Source organism: Pristiophorus japonicus, chromosome 3 (assembly GCF_044704955.1).
Source record: "Pristiophorus japonicus isolate sPriJap1 chromosome 3, sPriJap1.hap1, whole genome shotgun sequence".
Lineage (NCBI taxonomy): Eukaryota > Metazoa > Chordata > Chondrichthyes > Pristiophoridae > Pristiophorus > Pristiophorus japonicus.
The window spans coordinates 189,034,669-189,054,275 of record NC_091979.1 but is presented as its reverse complement, the minus strand read 5'-3'; the positions used below and the strand labels follow the sequence as shown (position 1 = coordinate 189,054,275).

Here is a 19,607-nt window from a genome sequence, read left to right as displayed (position 1 = left end):
AGCTGGAGTGGGTAGAGAATGAAGCCTTATCTGATGTGACTGGGTGGAACAGAAATGCATTTAATGAAGGAGTGCGTTTGGGTTCCTAAGCAAGGAGTTTCAAAGGTACTGGCTGGGCTTGTCAAAACCGAAGCTGACATTTTAATGGAAACCTTATTCCACAGTGGCAGTAACTTGAGATGATTGAAGTAAGTGTGTGTATATGGGGGGGGGGGGGCGTGGGGCTGCGGGGGGGGGCGGGCGGGGGGGGGGAAGAGGCGCTCCTGCAGTGGGTGAGCTCTAGATAGACCCCGTTTAGACTACTGTGTTCTGTTCTAGGCAATGTTCCTCAGCAAGGTTATATTGGCCTTGGAGAGGTGCAGCACAGATTCACCATAATTATATAGGGCCTAAAAGGGTCCAATTATAAGGGCAGGTTGCATAGACTAGAGTACAGAAGTTGAAAGGGTGATCTAATGGAGGTGTTTAAGATGATTAAAAGATTTGATAGGATGGATAGAGAGAAACTATTTCCTCTGATGGGGGAGTCCAGAACAAGGGGGCATAACCATAAAATTAGAGCTAGGCTGATTAGGGGTGATGTCAGGAATCATAGAATCAAAAGCACTTCTTCACACAAAGGATAGTGCAAATCTGGAACTCTTTTTCCCCCCCCCCCCAAAAAAAAGCTGTTGAGGCTGGGGATCAGTTGACAATTTCAACACTGAGATTGATCTATTTTTGTTTGGTAAGGTATTATGGGTTGTGGAACTGAGGCAAGTAGATGGGAGTTAAGCTACAAATCAGCTATGATCTAATTGAATGGCAAAATGGGCTTGAGGGGCTGAAGGGCCTACTCCTGTTCCTATGGGTGCAGGGGTATGCTTACATTGGGTACATTGTTGTGAGGGTTTTCAGGCTGCTTGACTGCACGGTTGTGTGCGGCGTGTGTGCGCAGGCTGGAATGCATTTGGCATGCTTCAATTAATCAACTGGCAGATATTTGCTCATCGACTAAAAGGACAATTTTCCTGGCAGCCATTGTGAAGTTGAGAATTCAAAGTATGTTTTATTGAGGCCCTTATTAATGCTCACGGATGGTGAAAGCACTGCTGCTGTCCTGGAGAACATTGGAGCCATTTTGGTTGCTCTCCTCTCGGGTGTAGTTGGTCTGAGCGCAGGTGTGTGGTGGCACTTTCAAGCCACAAATCTACAAGAATTCACACATTGAAAATGACCAATCAGCGGTCTCAGCTTGGATTCCTGGTTTGTGTTGAAAGAAAAAAAACTTGTGATGACACGGTGATTTCACAACCTCAGGATGTCCTCAGAAGTACTTCGGAGCCAATGAACTCCAGAACTATTATACTGTATTCATTGTGGCTCACTTGGTAGTACTCTCAACTCGGAGTCACCACCTCAGGGACTCGAGCACAAAATTGAGGCTGACATTCCAGTGCCGTTTTGAGGCACTGTTGGACGTCCTGTCTTTCGGAAGAGACGTTAAACCGAGGCCCCGTTTGCTCTCTCAGGTGGACTTAAAAGATCCCATCACTATTTTGACGAAGAACAGGGGAGTTCTCTGGCCAATGTTTATCTCTTAGTCAACACCTAAAAACAGATTATCTGGTCATTATCACATTGCTGTTTGTGGGAACTTGCTGTACACAAATTGGTAGCTTTGTTTCCTACATTATAGCAGTGACTACATTGCTAAAGTACTTAATTGACTGTAAAGCACTTTGGGACCTCCTGAGGTTATGAAAGGTGCCATAGAAATACAAGTCTTCCTTTATTTCCTTTGGACAGTCATGACAGTCAATTTTCACACAGTGAGATTCCACAAACACCAATGATATAAATAACCAAATAATCTGCTTTTGGTGACGTTGGATGAGGAATAAATGTTTGCTAGGACACCAGGAGGACTCCCCCTGATGTCCTTTGAATAATGCTGTGGGATCTTTAACATCCACCTGAGAGGGCATGCGAGATCTCAGTTCAATGTTGCATCCGAAAGATGGCACCTCTGGCAGTGAAGTGCACCCTCAGTACTGCACTGGAGTGCCAGCATTAGAGTGCCATTGAGTATGCTACCCCTGAGCCAAGGGTTAGGTGATCACAGCCACTACAGAACTGGCAGTGCCTGTTCCTGAAATCTATTCAGTGACTCCATACTGCAAAATGTGGACAGGACAATTATCTCCACAGTAGAACAACCAGGTGACTCTCCCTGTTTAGCTCACGCAAGTATGAAATATGTCATCAGGACAGAAGGAATAAACACAAACAAAAATCTGCCTGGCCTTGAGATGTTTTGCTACATAAAGGGGCTATATAAATGCAAGTTGTTGTTGGCCATGGCAGCATGCTACTAACACTCCCCTGCTTTTATTACCTATTAAAATTGCTCCATTTTTAGTGCATAATTACGGGTGTAGCTTTCCCATTGATAGTTTGAATGGCTGAATAAATACCTACTTATGCCATTACGGAAAATTACAGTTAGTCCTGTTGATTGAAGGACTTGTGGTGCGTTTGTGTCCTTTGGTCATCCTATCCCCATTGCCTCCCATGTTCACATGTAGATTACTAATTTAATTTTTGAAAGTATTCTCACTAATGTTATATAATAACAGATTTGCAGATAGACTATGATAAGGTAGTGGATCTGGAGTCAGTTCACACCTTTTAAAAGGGAACTGGATCAAGAAGGGTTGAAGGGCAGGTGGCGGAGGAATGGATGTGATCCCTGTGTGTGATTCATGAGCCACAAATCTGACTCCCTGTTCTGTTCATTAGGGGCCCAGAGGACACCTGTTTTGAAGGTGGAGTGTTTCCAGCTATCCTCAGTTTCCCACACGATTATCCACTAAGTCCACCAAAAATGCGTTTCACTGGAGAGATGTTTCACCCAAATGGTAAGTGATAATTTTGCTAGTCTCGGTGGCTCCCATTTATTAGCAGGAATAGTTTGTTAGAGTATTGCTTGTGCAAGAATCCATTGTTGATTTGCTCAGTGTGTGTTGCGAACGTTCACATACAGTGCAATTCACACAGGCTGCCTTCTGTACTTGACCATTGATTTGTTGCTACAGTTTATCCAGATGGGAGGGTTTGCATCTCTATCCTCCACGCTCCGGGCGATGATCCCATGGGATATGAGAGTAGTGCAGAACGATGGAGTCCTGTTCAAAGCGTCGAGAAGATTCTCCTCTCAGTCGTCAGCATGCTGGCAGGTAAGGTCCAGAGTGGATTCTGCTGTAAACGGGTCTTTTTCGGGGTGGTGGGCAGTGACTAGTGGGGTACCACAGGGATCAGTGCTTGGGGCCCCAGCAATCCACAATATATATATGAATGATTTGGATGAGGGAATCAAATGTAATATTTCCAAGTTTGCTGACGACACTAAACTAGGTGGGGTTGTGAGGAGGATGCAAAGATGCTGCAAGGCGATTTAGATGGGTTGAGTGAGTGGGCAAACACATGGCAGATGCAGTACAACATGGATAAATGTGAAGTTACCCACTTTGGTAGGAAAAACATAAGGACAAAGTATTATTTAAATGGTGATGACTTGGGAAGTGTCAGTGTACAGAGGGACCTGGATATCCTTGTACACAAGTCATTGAAAGCAAACATGCAGGTCCAGCAAGCAGTTAGGAAGGCAAATGGTATGTTGACCTTCATTGCAAGAGAATTTGAGTACAAGAGCAAGGATGTCTTACTGCAGTTATACAGGGCCTTGGTGGGACCGCACCTGGAGTCCTTACCCAAGAAAGGATATACTTGCCATAGAGGGAGTGCAGCGAAGGTTCACCAGACTGATTCCTGGGATGACAGGACTGTCGTATGAGGAGAGATTGGGCCTGTATTCACTAGAGTTTAGAAGAATGAGAGGAGATTTCATTGAAACTTATAAAATTCTGACTGGGTTGGATAGAATGGATGCGGGGAGGATGTTTCCCCTGGCTACGAAGTCTAGAACAAGGGGGTCACAGTCTCGGGATACGGGGTAGGAAATTTAGGACCGAGATGAGAAATGTTTTCACTCAGAGGGTGGTGAACCTGTGGAATTCTGTACCACAGAAGGCTGTGGAAGCCAAGTCACTGAATATATTTAAGAGGAAGATAGATAGATTTCTAAAAACAAAAGGCATCAAAGGGGTATGGGGAAAAAGCGGGAATATATGTTGAGATAGAGGATTATATTGAATGGCGGTGCAGACTCGAGGGGCCTACTACTCCTATTTTCTATGTTTCTATGTTTACCATAATCGGGGTGAAGGTTTTTTCCAGATGTTTGACACAATTTTGCATTTATAGTCGAGGCCTGGACTTGCAATCTGGGCTCAATATTGAATTCAGGCACCTTGTGTTTCAGTGGGGCTAGCCTGTTTACAGTGTGGAACAACTCCACTGTAGCAGGAGTCACTGAAACAACGTACCCACCTTCTGCCCGCATATCCAGCCTGACCAAATGAAGTTAAAACACAATTTTTTTTAACAAGGGAAAAAAAGAACATTGTTGTAATCATAGAATCATATAGCACAGGTGGGCAACTTTCGGCCCATTGAGCCTGTGTTGGCTCTCTGAAAGAGCTATCCAATTAGTCTCATTGCCCTGCTATTTTGCCATAGCCCTGCATTTTTTTTCCCTTTTAAGTAGCGATCAATTATCTTTTTAAAGTAACGATTTAATTTGTTTCTACCACCCCTTCAAGTGGTGCATTCCAGATCATTATAAATAGATGCGTTAAAAAAAAATCCTCATCGCCGTTCTGGTTCTTCTGCCAATTATTTTAAATCTGTCACTGTTGTTATCTAGGCAAATGCTAGTTTGCACACAACAAGGTCTTACAAACAACAAATGAATGAGAAATTTACCCTCTGGTTACCAACCCTTTTGCCAGTGGAAATAGTTTCTCCCTACAAACACAGATTATCTAAATTACTCATTCATTTGTTGTTTGTTGGACTTTTCTGTGTGCAAACTAGAATTTGCCAAGATAACAACAGTGGCTGCACTTCACAAATAACCTGAAAGGTCGATATCAGTGTGAATTCTATTTTTAAACAAATTGAATTGAAAACAAAGTGCACTCCACAAGACAGATCTTCTAATGACAGCCTTTTATAAATTTGTTCTTGTGATATGGGCATCGCTAGCAGGACTGGCATTTATTACCCATCCCTAGTTGGCCTTGAGAAGGTGGTAGTGAGCCATCTTCTTGAATGCGGTGGTGAAGGTACTCCCACAGTGCTGTTAGGTAGGGTGTTCCAGGATTTTGACCCAGCGACGATGAAGGTGTGGCGTTATATGCATAAATCAGGATAGTGTGTGACTTGGAGGGGAACTTGGAGGTGATGGTGTTCCCATGCGCTTGCTGCCTTTGTCCATCTAGGTGGTAGAGGTCGCGGGTTTGGGAGGTGCTGCCGAAGAATCCTTGGCAAGTTGCTGCAGTGCATCCTGTAGATGGTACACGCTGCAGCCTCGGTGCACCGGTGGTGAAGTGAGTGGGTGTTTAAGATGACAAGGTAGCCTGCGCAGCATAATGTGCCTCAAGGCGATCCAGCTCTCGCTAAAACATCTGATAAGAGTGACTTCCAGGGACTCAGTAAGGGAAGGTCACATGGCTTGGATTGGAAAACCTGTGAAGATGATAAACTGACTGAATGACCGGGAGAGTGAGCCCCATAAGGGAATAAGGGGTTATGGAGAGCGGGGAGGGAAGTGGAGCTGAGTCCACGATCGGATCAGCCATGATCGTATTAAATGGTGGAGCAGGCTCGAGGGGCCGCATGGCCTACTCCTGCTCCTATTTCTTATGTTCTTATGTTCTAATACTACAATGAGGCTGAGGGATGGGAAGAGAAGCTGGCGTGAGCAGATAGCTATTGGGACAGATGGAAGAGAAGGGGTGGGGTGGAGGGATTTTAAATGTTTGATTTTAAAATTGAAGACTAAAATTGTCATGTATCTTACATTATTATATATAACTGTATCCTAACATGCTATACATAACTGTAATAAGATATGACCTGTAACCACCAGCATAACTTACCACCAGGGATGCACTTGCAAGAGACAGGTATATAAGGACAGGTCTCAGGCAAGTGCAGCATTCCAGAACTGTGAAATAAAGGTGCAGGTCCAGAGTGACCTTGACTTCACTACATGCCTCGTGTGAATCTGTACTGAGGGGACAGGACAGTGGCGACGGGTTACGGGATTACAGAATCCACAGAATGGCGAACAACGGATCAGATGAAAAGTACAATGCGGGAGACAATTGGGAGGACTTTATAGAAAGGCTCCAGCAAAGCTTTGTAACCAAAGACTGGTTAGGCGACGATAAGGCAGACAAGAGAAGAGCCCATCTCTTGACCAGCTGTGGCTCGAAAACATACGCTTTAATGAAGGATCTGTTGGCACCTGAGAAACCAGCAAGTCGTTTGAAGAATTGAGCACACTGGTAAGAGACCACCTGAAGCCAGCGAGCAGCCGACACATGGCCAGACACAAGTTCGACAACTACAGACGCTGTGTGGGCCAGAGCATACCCGACTTCGTGGCGGAACTTCGCAGGTTGACTAGTTTATGTGAGTTCTCCGATGAACTGAGGCGAGAAATGCTGAGAGACTTTTTCATTGAAGGAATAGGCCCCGCAGGCATATTCCGAAAGCTCATAGAGACCAAGAACCTGACCTTAGAGGCAGCAGCACTGGTTGCACAGACATTTTTGGTAGGGGAAGAAGAAACAAGGTTGATTTACAATGCAGGTACGACAACTAACAAAATATCGGAACAAGAAGTTCACAGCACTAAACAAGCTGCTACCACCACACACAGACAAAACCGGGAGAACAGGCTCTCGACAGTAGGCAGAAGCCATCAAGGGCTACAGGAATGGCCGTTCACACCTCATCAACCCACAATGCGAGCAATCAACTACAAACTGAGAGAAGCTCAAGAGAGATCAGCCAGCCGCAGCTCATTCTTTGGGAACACTTTGAACAATGGAACAGGTCTGTGCTGGAGGTGTGGGTGTGGGCACTCATCAAGGGGATGTCGATTTCAACAGGCTGTTTGCAGAAATTGTGAAAATACAGGGCATTTGGCCCGCATGTGCAAAAAAAGGGCAGCTCGGCTGGTATACGAATCGGATGGGTCGGAAAGCGGACCAGAAGATGGTGGGGACAGTACCCGGGACACCGATGTACAGTGGGTCAACACGATCAAAGGCCGCTACTCCTACAACAGGACGCCTCCTATAATGATGAGGGTCCTACTCCACGGGATATCTGTCAACATGGAGCTGAATACGGGAGCGAGTCAATCTCTCATGGGCGCTCAACAATTTGAACAACTGTGGCTGCATAAAAGAGACAGACCAAAACTCACAAGGGTCGACACCAAACTAAGGACCTATACCAAAGAAATCGTACCAGTCCTCGGCAGCGCCAAACCCTCTGTCACACAAAGGGACAGTGAACCGACTTCCCCTGTGGATTGTCCCCGGAGACCACCCCAGCACTGCTGGGGAGAAGCTGGCTGGCAAAACTAAACTGGAAATGGGATGATGTCCATGCCATGTCAATAGAGGAACGGACCTTCTGCTCAACAGTTATAAAGCGATTTGAACATCTTTTTCAGCCAGGTGTGGGCACTTTCAAAGGGGCCAAAGTCAAAATCTACATCACACAGGATGCTAGACCGGTCCATCACAAGGCCAGAGCTGTACCCTATGTGATGAGGGAAAAGATTGAACACGAACTAGACAGGCTTCTGCGGGAAGGCATTATATCACCTGTGGAATTTAGCGACTGGGCAAGTCCCATCGTCCCAGTCATGAAGCCTGATGGATCCGTACGAATCTGTGGGGACTACAAATCTACCATAAACAGAGTCTCCCTACAGGACCAGTACCCACTGCCTAGAGCGGAGGACTTATTTGCCACATTGGCTGGAAGTAAACTTTTCTCAAAATTAGACCTCACATCTGCGTATATGATGCAAGAATTGACCGAGGAATTCAAGCCACTCACCACCATCAACACACATCGAGGCCTTTTCATGTACAATCGATGCCCATTCGGCATCAGGTCGACAGCTGCCATATTCCAGCGCAACATGGATAGTCTGCTCAAGTCCATCCCGGGGACGGTTGTATTTCAAGACGACATACTTATCACGGGCAGGGACACCGACTCCCATCTCCGTAATTTGGAGGAAGTACTAAAGCGGTTGGATCGGGTAGGCCTACGAGTCAAGAAATCCAAGTGCCTGGTTCTCGCACCCGAGGTTGAATTTTTGGGCAGAAGGATTGCCGCTGATGGAATCCGCCCAACAGAGTCCAAAACACAAGCAATTCGCCTGGCACCCAGGCCCTGGAATGTCTGAACTGCGCGCCTTTCTCGGGCTACTCAATTACTTTGGGAACTTTATGCAGAACTTAAGCACGCTGCTGGAGCGCCTCCACGTGCTACTTAAGAAGGGGTGCAATTGGTTTTGGGGGGACGCCCAGGAACGCGCCTTCAATAAGGCACGCAACCTTCTGTGTTCCAACAGTGTTTTGACTTTATTTGATCCAGGTAAAAAGCTAGTTCTCACATGCGATGCATCAGCGTATGGGGTCAGATGCGTTTTGCAACATGTCAATAGTGCGGGCAAATTACAACCCATAGCTTATGCCTCCAGGTCACTTTCGCGGGCGGAGCGCGGGTACGGAATGGTAGAGAAGGAGGCGCTCGCGTGCGTGTACGGTGTCAAAAAGATGCACCAATACCTTTTCGGGGCCAAGTTCGCATTAGAAACCGACCACAAGCCCCTCGCGTCCCTCCTATCCGAGAGCAAGGCAATAAACGCCAACGCCTCGCCGCGAATTCAACGGTGGGCACTCATGCTGGCGTCCTACGACTATACCATAAGGCACAGACCAGGCACAGACAACTGTGCCGACGCGCTCAGCCGGCTACCCCTGGTGACCACGGAAGGGTCTGACGAGAGCGTAGACCACCTGAGAAACTGAACCAATAAAGATAATAAGATCTTGGGGGAGGGTGATGTTATGTATCTTACATTATTACATATAACTGTATCCTAACATGCTATACTTGACTGTAATAAGATATGACCTGTAACCACCAGGGGTGCACTTGCAAGAGACAGGTATATCAGGACAGGTCTCAGGCAAGTGGAGCATTCCAGAGCTGTGAAATAAAGGTGCAGGTCCAGAGTGACATTGAAACATAGAAGAAACATAGAAAAATAGGTGCAGGAGTAGGCCATTCGGCTCTTCTAGCCTGCACCGCCAGTCAATGAGTTCATGGCTGAATATGCAACTTCAGTACTCCCTTCCTGCTTTCTCGCCATACCACTTGATCCCCCGAGTAGTAAGGACTTCATCTAACTCCCTTTTGAATATATTTAGTGAATTGGCCTCAACAACTTTCTGTGGTAGAGAATTCCACAGGTTCACCACTCTCTGGGTGAAGAAGTTTCTCCTCATCTCGGTCCTAAATGGCTTACCCCCTATCCTTAGACTGTGACCCCTGGTTCTGGACTTCCCCAACATTGGGAATATTCTTCCTGCATCTAACCTGTCTTAAACCCGTCAGAATTTTAAACGTTTCTATGAGGTCCCCTCTCATTCTTCTGAACTCCAGTGAATACAAGCCCAATTGATCCAGTCTTTCTTGATAGGTCAGTCCCACCATCCCGGGAATCAGTCTGGTGAACCTTCGCTGCACTCCCTCAATAGCAAGAATGTCCTTCCTCAAGTTAGGAGACCAAAACTGTACACAATACTCCAGGTGTGGCCTCACCAAGGCCCTGTACAACTGTAGCAACACCTCCCTGCCCCTGTATTCAAATCCCCTGCTATGAAGGCCAACATGCCATTTGCTTTCTTAACCGCCTGCTGTACCTGCATGCCAACCTTCAATGACTGATGTACCATGACACCCAGGTCTCGCTGCACCTCTCCTTTTCCTAATCTGTCACCATTAGATAATAGTCTGTCTCTCTGTTTTTACCACCAAAGTGGATAACCTCACATTTATCCACATTATACTTCATCTGCCATGCATTTGCCCACTCACCTAACCTATCCAAGTCACTTTGCAGCCTCATAGCATCCTCCTCGCAGCTCACACTGCCACCCAACTTAGTGTCATCCGCAAATTTGGAGATACTACATTTAATCCCCTTGTCTAAATCATTAATGTACAGTGTAAACAGCTGGGGCCCCAGCACAGAACCTTGCGGTACTCCACTAGTCACTGTCTGCCATTCTGAAAAGTCCCCATTTACTCCTACTCTTTGCTTCCTGTCTGACAACCAGTTCTCAATCCATGTCAGCACACTACCCCCAATCCCATGTGCTTTAACTTTGCACATTAATCTCTTGTGTGGGACCTTGTCGAAAGCCTTCTGAAAGTCCAAATATACCACATCAACTGGTTCTCCCTTGTCCAATCTACTGGAAACATCCTCAAAAAATTCCAGAAGATTTGTTAAGCATGATTTCCCTTTCACAAATCCATGCTGACTTGGACCTATCATGTCACCTCTTTCCAAATGCGCTGCTATGACATCCTTAATAATTGATTCCATCATTTTACCCACTACTGAGGTCAGGCTGACCGGTCTATAATTCCCTGTTTTCTCTCCCCCTCCTTTTTTAAAAACTGGGATTACATTGGCTACCCTCCACTCGATAGGAACTGATCCAGAGTCAATGGAATGTTGGAAAATGACTGTCAATGCATCCACTATTTCCAAGGCCACCTTAAGTAATCTGGGATGCAGTCCATCAGGCCCTGGGAATTTATCGGCCTTCAATCCCATCAATTTCCCAACACAATTTCCCGACTAATAAGGATTTCCCTCCGTTCCTCCTCCTTACTAGACCCTCTGACCCCTTTTATATCCGGAAGGTGACCTTGACTTCACTTCATGCCTCGTGTGAATCTGCACTGAGGGGACAGGACTTTACAAAAATAAAAATATTGGGAAAAGAGGAAAACTGACCCAAATGCTCCAAAACGCTAGAAAATAGTTGAAAAGGAAAATGGTGGATGGACCTGGATCACACCGCCACCTAGCGCTCGAAGGCCTGCAATTACAATATAAAAAGCTAATGACTTAATCATATTGTAAAGTGTTGACATAAAAAGCATGACACAAAAATTGTGGCACAGGAAGTGAGGTTAATGTGGGCAGCAAGTGTGTGTTTTACACAAGAATTAAAGTGGAAAATGCTAAATGTCATTGCTGAATGGATTGGGTCTTCCTGTAGCGTGCTGGCACAGTGTGGAGGTAGCAAGGCTCTAAGAAGAATGTAAGGAAGAAGATAAATGAGAAGGATGATGGTGAGAATATAGAGGTGCAGAAGGAGGAAACAAACGAAGGACGCTGGTTCAAAATAAACAAACGCAGAGAAACAGTGCCCAGGTGAAAATAAAACGTGGGAATGAGAGCTGGTTGTGCTGTAGTAATAAAAGACCATGGAATGTGCCGGTTGGAAATAAATGTGAAAAATTACTTGAGGGAGAAAGATTAAAATAATTGAAGGTGGAAAGATTCAGAGGAAGAAAGGAAGAGTGACAGAAACTGAAGGAGGAATCAAAAGTGACTGAAAACCTTGGTTTGTGAGCTTCAAATACATCACATCGAAACATAGAAACATAGACATAGAAACATGGAAAATAGATGCAGGAGTAGGCCATTCGGCCCTTCGAGCCTGCACCGCCATTCAATAAAATCATGGCTGATCATTCATCTCCGTACCCCTTTCCAGCTTGCTCTCCATACCCCTTGATCCCTTTAGCCGTAAGGGCCATCTCTAACTCCCTCTTGAATATATCCAATGAACTGGCATCAACAACTCTCTGAGGCAGGGAATTCCACAGGTTAACAACTCTCTGCGTGAAGAAGTTTCTCCTCATCTCAGTCCTAAATGGCCTACCCCTTATCCTAAGACTGTATCACCTGGTTCTGGACTTCCTCTACATCGGAAACATTCTTTCTACATCTAACCTGTCCCGTCCCGTCAGAATCTTATACGTTTCTATGAGATCCCCTCTCATCCTTCTAAACTCCAGTGTATAAAGACCCACTTGATCCAGTCTCTCCTCATATGTCAGTCCAGCCATCCCTGGAATCAGTCTGGTGAACCTTCGCTGCACTCCCTCTATAGCAAGAACGTTCTTCCTCAGATTAGGAGACCAAAACTGAACACAATATTCCAGGTGAGGCCTCACTAAGGCCCTGTACAATTGCAGTAAGACCTCCCTGCTCCTATACTCAAATCCCCTAGCTATGAAGGCCAACATTCCATTTGCCTTCTTCACCGCCTGCTGTACCTGCATGCCAACTTTCAATGACTGATGAACCATGACACCCAGGTCTCGTTGCACCTCCCCGTTTCCTAATCTGCCACCATTCAGATAATATCCTGCCTTCGTTTTTTTGCCACCAAAGTGGATAATCTCACATTTATCAACATTATACTGCATCTGCCATGCATTTGCCCACTCACCTAACCTGTCCAAATCACCCTGCAACCTCTTAGCATCCTCCTCGCAGCTCACACCGCCACCCAGTTTAGTGTCATCTGGAAACTTGGACATATTACACTCAATTCCTTCATCCAAATCATTAATATATATGGTAATATACGTGCATGTAGGTAGCATAGTAGTTACTAGGTCTGTGGAGTTAACTTTATCCTTAGTTTAATTGTGTTATTTTTGCATTCCTACTTCATGCTAATTTATAATCCTCCCAAATGTCTTCTATCTCAAGTTATCAATGTGTTCAACAGTGTTGCACATCAGTAGTATGAGAGCAGCACAGCCATATCCTTTCTACATCAGCATTTTGAGCTATTAATTTGTAAAATAGAAAACAATGTCGAACAGCAAAAAGGAAACATTTGCATAGAGAAGGAATGCAGCAAAACTGAGGGAGGGTTCGGCTTCTTTGCTCTACCACCATCTGGCTCTACCTGTAACAGCTTTGACTGCTCTTTTCCATTGCCCTGACAGAATTTGTAAAACTTTGTCCCAAAATTTGGGATTCTTGCATCATTTAACAGTCTATGCTCTAGAATCATAGAATCTTACAGCACGGACGGAGGGCATTTGGCCCATCATGCTTGTTCCGCTCTTCCCCACAGCCCTACAAATGTTTCCTTCTCAAGTATTTATCCACTTCTCTTTTGCAAGTTACTATTGAATCTGCTTCCATCACCTTTTCACTCACTGCGTTAAAAATTGTCTTCTCATCACCAATATCCCCCGTAATTTTTTTTGAGTCGCGTGGCCCCTTCAAAAATCCGTAAATGCTTTTTTTTTCCAATTTAAAAGCTGGCTCACTGGCTGCGCGGGACCCCTGGAGCACTATGCAGCCGTGCAGCTTAAAGGGAACATTGCTCATCATCACACTGTCCCCACCCCAGTTCTTTTGCCAATTACCTTTTATCTGTGTCCTCTCGTTACCAACCCTCCTGCCAGTGGAAACAGGGTCTGCCTATCTACTCTATCAAAACACTTCATGATTTTGAATACATCTATTAACTCTCCCCTCAACCTTCTCTGCTCTTAGGAGAACAATCCCAGCTTCTCGAGTCGCTCCACATAACTGAAGTCCCTCATCCTGGTATAATTCTAGTAAATCTTCTCTGCACCCTCTCCAAGGCCTTGCCATCCTTCCTAAAGTGTGGTGCCCAGAATTGGACACAATATTCCAGCTGGGGCCTAATCAGTGATTTGTAAAGCTTTAGTAAAACTTCCTCGCTTTGTACTGTATGCCGCTATTTATAAAGCCACGGTTCCAGATCTTTAGTTGCTGTAATTTTATTCACTCTTAATGTTGCTTTCTCACATTCTTTCTACAGAGCCTAACGATGAAAGTGGGGCTAATGTGGACGCCTCGAAGATGTGGCGTGATGATCGGGGACAGTTCTACAAAATCGCCCAGCAAACCGTGCGAAAATCCCTTGGACTGTGATCGGAGAGCCCTGCAATCTTCCGGGGTTCGCAATATTTAATGGTTCTTCGCACAATGCAGTTTGTCTCCTTTTCATATCTAAGGATAAAGTTAGGATTGTCCCATTTTTCTGGCTGGTATTAGGACAGACCACTTATTGTCCTCCCGTTATAAAGTCCCGGGGTGTGTATTGGCTTTCATGCCTGCAGTTGCGCTGTTAACATTTTCCATTTCAGAAGCAAATAGAGGTTGAACTTGCTTTGAAGAAATTGCTGAATGGATAAAATAACTGCCCTACAAGACACTTCAACTGTTTCTTAGTGAGTTTTGTTTCTCTTTGTGTTGCTGTAAATGGAACAGTGTGTGGCGTTTCTACTGGACTGATGTGCAGTTTCCAAAGGCCTTGCATCTTAATCCTGGGGACAGTGATGGGAGGCTCTCTATGTCCCACCATTTGATTCATCTTTGTTGAATGCACACCGATTCAAAGATGCAGACACAAATTGGAAGTTTTTTCTTCTCTTGCATAGACTTGCCTTTGCAATACACAATGGAGCAGGGTACTTTCAGCAAGGTTTCCTTACCCGTTAAAGACACTGTGTACTTTGTAGAGATGAGGGAAGCATGACTTGACAATAGCAGCATTGGGGATGTCATTTATTAGGTGATTAGTGTACCCCTCCTGTCCCTATCCAGCATTTCCATTTGTTCTTGTTGCAGCACGCTGACATTTTCTAGGATAGACAGCCCTTTTAGAGGAGCGAAACATTAGGTTTGTGCAAGAAGCCTATAGACAAAAAAAAATAAAAACTCAGCATTTGCACTGCATGAAGAAGCAAATATCTGGTGAAAATCCAACCTTCCTCCAATCATGGACAACTTAACAGCATTTCAAATGTGTTAACTATGCTGATATAAGTTATTCCAGCTTTCCTGCCAACGTATCAGTTACTGATGATGAAAGTAGTTGCCTTCCCTTAGCCCTTTGAGGACTGATTTTGTGTGTGTAACTTTCAAAGTGCACTTCATTTCTGTAGTGTAGCATTTGAGGTGGCTGCTGAATGCTGTGATCTGGAATTAAGAACGCCTGCAAGATGAATCCAGTGTTTCTTTGAATAAAATCAGATACTTGTTATGCTGCCACAGTTTTCACAGTGTTGTCTTCCCTCCAGCTAATCTGCCCTCTCCTTCTGGCTCCTCACTTCTCCCCCTCTCCTCATTTTGTCCCACAACCCTCAAAAGAAAACTCACCAGCATGGTTATCCAGCCCTTCTCTACAGCAGCAACACCACGCATTTATCTTGCACCTTTACCATAGTAAAATATACCAAGGCGCTTCACAGCAGTGTTAGCAGGCAAAATGTGACATCCAGACACAAGGAGATTTTAGGACAGGAGAGAGGTAGATTTGAAGGAGGAGCCAAAGATGGAGAGGTTTGCAGAGGGAATTCCAGAGCTTAGGACCTAGACAGCTGAAGGCACGGCCACCAATGGCGCGTGAAGGAAATTGGCGATTGCAAGAGACCAGATTCTAGACCTGAGCTTCAGGTCCAGTTGATATTTATCTTTCTCTTTTCCCCACTTCCTCCCTCCAAGAAGTAAGCAGCATGCTTGCATGACTCTTGGTTGATGTTGAAGTGGTTTTATTGCATGACCTTGAATAATGCTAGTTGTAATCCAAAGCCTCACTAACTGGACAGAATGTCTTGCTGTCAGTACAAGTCCACACTGCAGCAAAATATTTGTCACTTTAAAGTTTGTACTGAGGTTTTTTTGCGGCCTTCCCTGCCACAGGATATAGCAGGTCACTCTAAATACTTGTTGATGCTTCTTCATGTTCTTTCTGTCCATCGTGTGCTGTGCATGTTGTGGTCTTTTTACGATTTGCAATTCTTTCAATAAGAAGCAGCCTAAGTTAATTGAAAGAGAGAGTAACTACTTCATCGTAACACTGGGATTTTTGAGGGCCAGGAAATAAAACAAAATAACATCTGTAAATGTGTTGCCACCGTGTCTATACTCGAGGGACAGTCAGTCTGGTGGAATAGCCTCCAGCCAGTGGCAACACTTGCCATGGGTTATTTAAGGTGCCAGTGGCTGCTAGGAATGGGCCCACCCTCCTTTCCCTAATCTAAGTCCAGCACAAGCTGTACAAAATTACATATAATTTACAGCGCAGAATCGGGCCATTCGATCTGTGCTCGTGTTTATGCTCTACACGAGCCTCCCCCCTTACCTTACTTAATCTCACCCTATCAATCTATCCTTGTATACTTTTCTCCCTCATGACTTATGTAGCTTCTCCTTAAATGCATCGATGCTAACTACTCCCTATGGTAGCAAGTTCCACATTGTTCCCACTCTGGGTAAAGAAGTCTCCCCTGAATTCCCTATTTGGTTTATTAGTGACTTAGACACTTCGAAAAATGTCACATTGGTGCTCTGAGACATGTTCTTCTAAAGTTGGGCTTGATACACATTGTTGGGGCAGAGTAGAAGCTGCTTTGCTCTGCAGCTTGGCTGTACCTCTCCCTCGGAGCTTGATGCTGACACTCAGTGCCTCAAATGCTCTATTCTTCCAGCAGTAACATCCCTCTCTTTGATGGTACAAAATATCACGGCAATAATCATTTTATTCCTGACAGCGCTGCCAATTTAAACATTTGCTCGTGTCATTCTCAGAAATTAAAACTGTTCAGGCGATACATGGGTTTATTCAGTAGAGCTGTTGAACAGTAATGAACAAGCTATTTGGGAAGTGAAGTATCGGACAATAATCAGTCCTAGAGTTCCAGTATCTGAAGCAATTAGAATGACATCGCTGTTTACAGCTCCGCATCAACAATGCTAATAAGTAGAGCAGCTGGAATGGCAGTAACGCATACAGCTTGTATACACTATGCCGGTAGCAACGGGTTAATGGAGCAGGTAAGAAGGCTTCTAAATCTGTAGATGCACTGCAATAAAGCTTTTCAGTAGACATGGATAGATGGGACAGAATTGCTAATTAAGGTTGAATGAAATGTGCCCATGTGTTAGATGGTTGAGAATATATTTTAATTTCCACAGTTTGTGATTGATCCTGTTAAATACTGCAGTAAAATGTTTTGAGGCTAAGCGAAGTGCAAACTTGGTAGATCTAGGCAAAATATATTCTGGGACCTATATTGAAATTCAGGCCGAATGGAGGAAGTAAAAAAGCATGTGTTGGCTTTTTATAGGTCCAAAGGGAAACGGTGGGCCCTTTTCAATGGAATTCCACATGGTGTAGTCCACAACACACAACTGTGCATTATTTTATTAGTAATTTGACAATCTCGCTTCATGAACACAAGGAATATGTGGTGTGAGAAATGGAATGTGATACTGGTGCATCACTTCTGATGCTGAAAATTGGACCAGTAGTTACAGGATTCCAATGTCAGCTCTGCATTGTAGCTGACCTGGGACTCCATGCTTGATGAGTAATATAAGTGGAGCTGTGCATGTAAGCCCAATCACCAATAATCAGGGACTCCACTGATAGGAGCCAGCATGAGCTAGTGCAGTGATATGCACCCAACAGTTCATAGGAACAGAGTAGACCAGTTAGCCCCTCAAGCATATTCTGCCATTGAATTAGATCATGGCTGATCTGTATATTAACTCCACTTGCCCATCTTGGTTCCATATCCCTTAATACCCTTACGAACAAAAATCTCTGATCTCAATTTTTACATTTTCAATTGACCTAACCTCACCAACTTTTTTGAATTTGTAATAGCACCCACAGCAAAACCCATAAGGAGGTGTGAATGGTGGTTGTGACTCCTGTTAAAATGATATGTTGCGATACCAGTGAAATTTAATTACAATATCCTGCCATTCATTTTTAATTAAATTAAACTGTTCAGGAGCCACAGGCATTCATTGAAGCAGTGACAACTATTTAGGATGTAGTAGCTGTCCTAGTGTTTCACTACACAGGCAGGATTTTGTAATAAAATTCACTTTCACTGGTATACCATTTTAACAGGAGTCATGGTGCCCATTCATCACCTTAGGCATTTACTGTGGATGCTTATTATGGCAAATCTTTGTGACAGTCTAATAAATATTAACAATGTAGGTTAAATTCTACCACCAAAGGGTAAAATAAATTGAATCTACATTGCCAAAATAGAGAACGTACTATTTATTGCATTACATAGAATTCACAGCACTGAAGCAGATCATTCAGCTCAACTGGTCTCTGCCGATGTTTATGCTCCACACAAACCTCCTCCCACCTTATTTCATCTCACCCTATTAACATATCCTTCTATTCCTTTTGCCCTCATGTACTGATCTAGCATCCTCTTAAATGAATTTCACCTCAACCACTCCATGTGGTAGCAAGTTCCACATTGTCACCACTCTCTGTAACATCTGATGCTGATTTGAAACATTTTAAAATCTGTCCAATGGCAGTGTGCCTGAGTAGCGAGTTAATTAATTGAGACATGTCTATGACTATTTCTGTTGGTATTCAGTTCAATCTTTGGCATGGAGGAACCATTACAGTGTAAAATCTTGAATGCTCTGTTCTAACTGGTGAATTCTTTAACTGTAGTACACTTTACAATTTTGTCTAATTTTATTCAAAACTAGAATTGAACAAATTTCAGGTGAATTTTGCACTGCTGATGAATTCTCTGTGCGCTCTAACTCTGGAAACATTAGAGACAGGAAAATTGTTAAAAACGCAGTCTTGGGATTCAGAAGAAATCAGGATGTTTTGGGGAAAATATAGTGTCATCCGTGACTGTACAGGTGAGATGCATTAAATTAGTTGATGGTTATTTATAGCAGAGTAAGGGAATCTCCTCCTGTACTAGTTTGCCAATGGCAATCCTGTAAGATTAGACAGCTCTGTGCTGCCTCTGTCCTGTGTCATACCTGTCTTGGGGCTACTTAATGCCTACGCAGAGTTTAAAGCATGGCATACTGTATTCCCAGTGCTATATTACTCAACAACATCTTGCATTTATGCAGCACCTTTATCATAGAAGAAAAGAGTCTCAAGGTGCATAGGAGCATAAGAAAAAAAATACCGAGCCAAAGAAGGGGATATTAGGAGGGTGACCAAAAATTAGTCACAGTTGGGTTTTAAGGGCGGTCTTAAAGGAGGAGAGGTGGTTCAGTTGGAGTCATAATTTACTCATCCCATTAAAAACTGCAGATTGGGATGCTTTTACCTCGTATCAACTTCTTGGCTGGTTTCAAATCTACCGAACAGCAAAAGGTTTATTTTTCTTCTGTGTAAAAATGTATACTATATATAAATATATAAAATAAATTTCTAGGTGTTTCATGCGGAGGGTGGCTTGATGAGTTTTTGTGTGTCTCTTCATTTTATTTTGTCAGATTTGCTCTGGATTTAGTAACTTCCTGTTTGTACAGTAGCGTACAAGCTGGAGACTGCCTTCAATAGTGTCTTCCTGCTGGGCTGAGAGAGCATCTCTTTTCCCAGTGGCCTGTATCATGACTCAAATTCTAAGTTTAGATTTGCCCCGATTCTCATTTTGGAAAAGTCTGCTAATTAGCACAGTTTGACCAGTCCATTGTGCAACTGGATTGACTTCTCAAGGCATCAGAAGATACATGATTAACT

The 19,607-nt window shown here is 44.1% G+C and overlaps 1 protein-coding gene across 1 annotated transcript in view; it reads left to right on the top strand.

Moving 5' to 3' along the window:
- ube2g2 (ubiquitin-conjugating enzyme E2G 2 (UBC7 homolog, yeast)) overlaps positions 1–19,311 on the top strand; it is a 66,542-nt gene extending 47,231 nt beyond the window's left edge. Inside the window, exons 4-6 of the mRNA XM_070876113.1 lie at positions 2,782–2,900; positions 3,078–3,218; positions 13,884–19,311. Of these exons, the coding sequence (XP_070732214.1) occupies positions 2,782–2,900; positions 3,078–3,218; positions 13,884–13,996 (373 nt within the window). The 3' untranslated portion in view covers positions 13,997–19,311. The remainder of the gene's footprint in view (positions 1–2,781; positions 2,901–3,077; positions 3,219–13,883) is intronic.
- Positions 19,312–19,607: the final 296 nt, after the last annotated feature.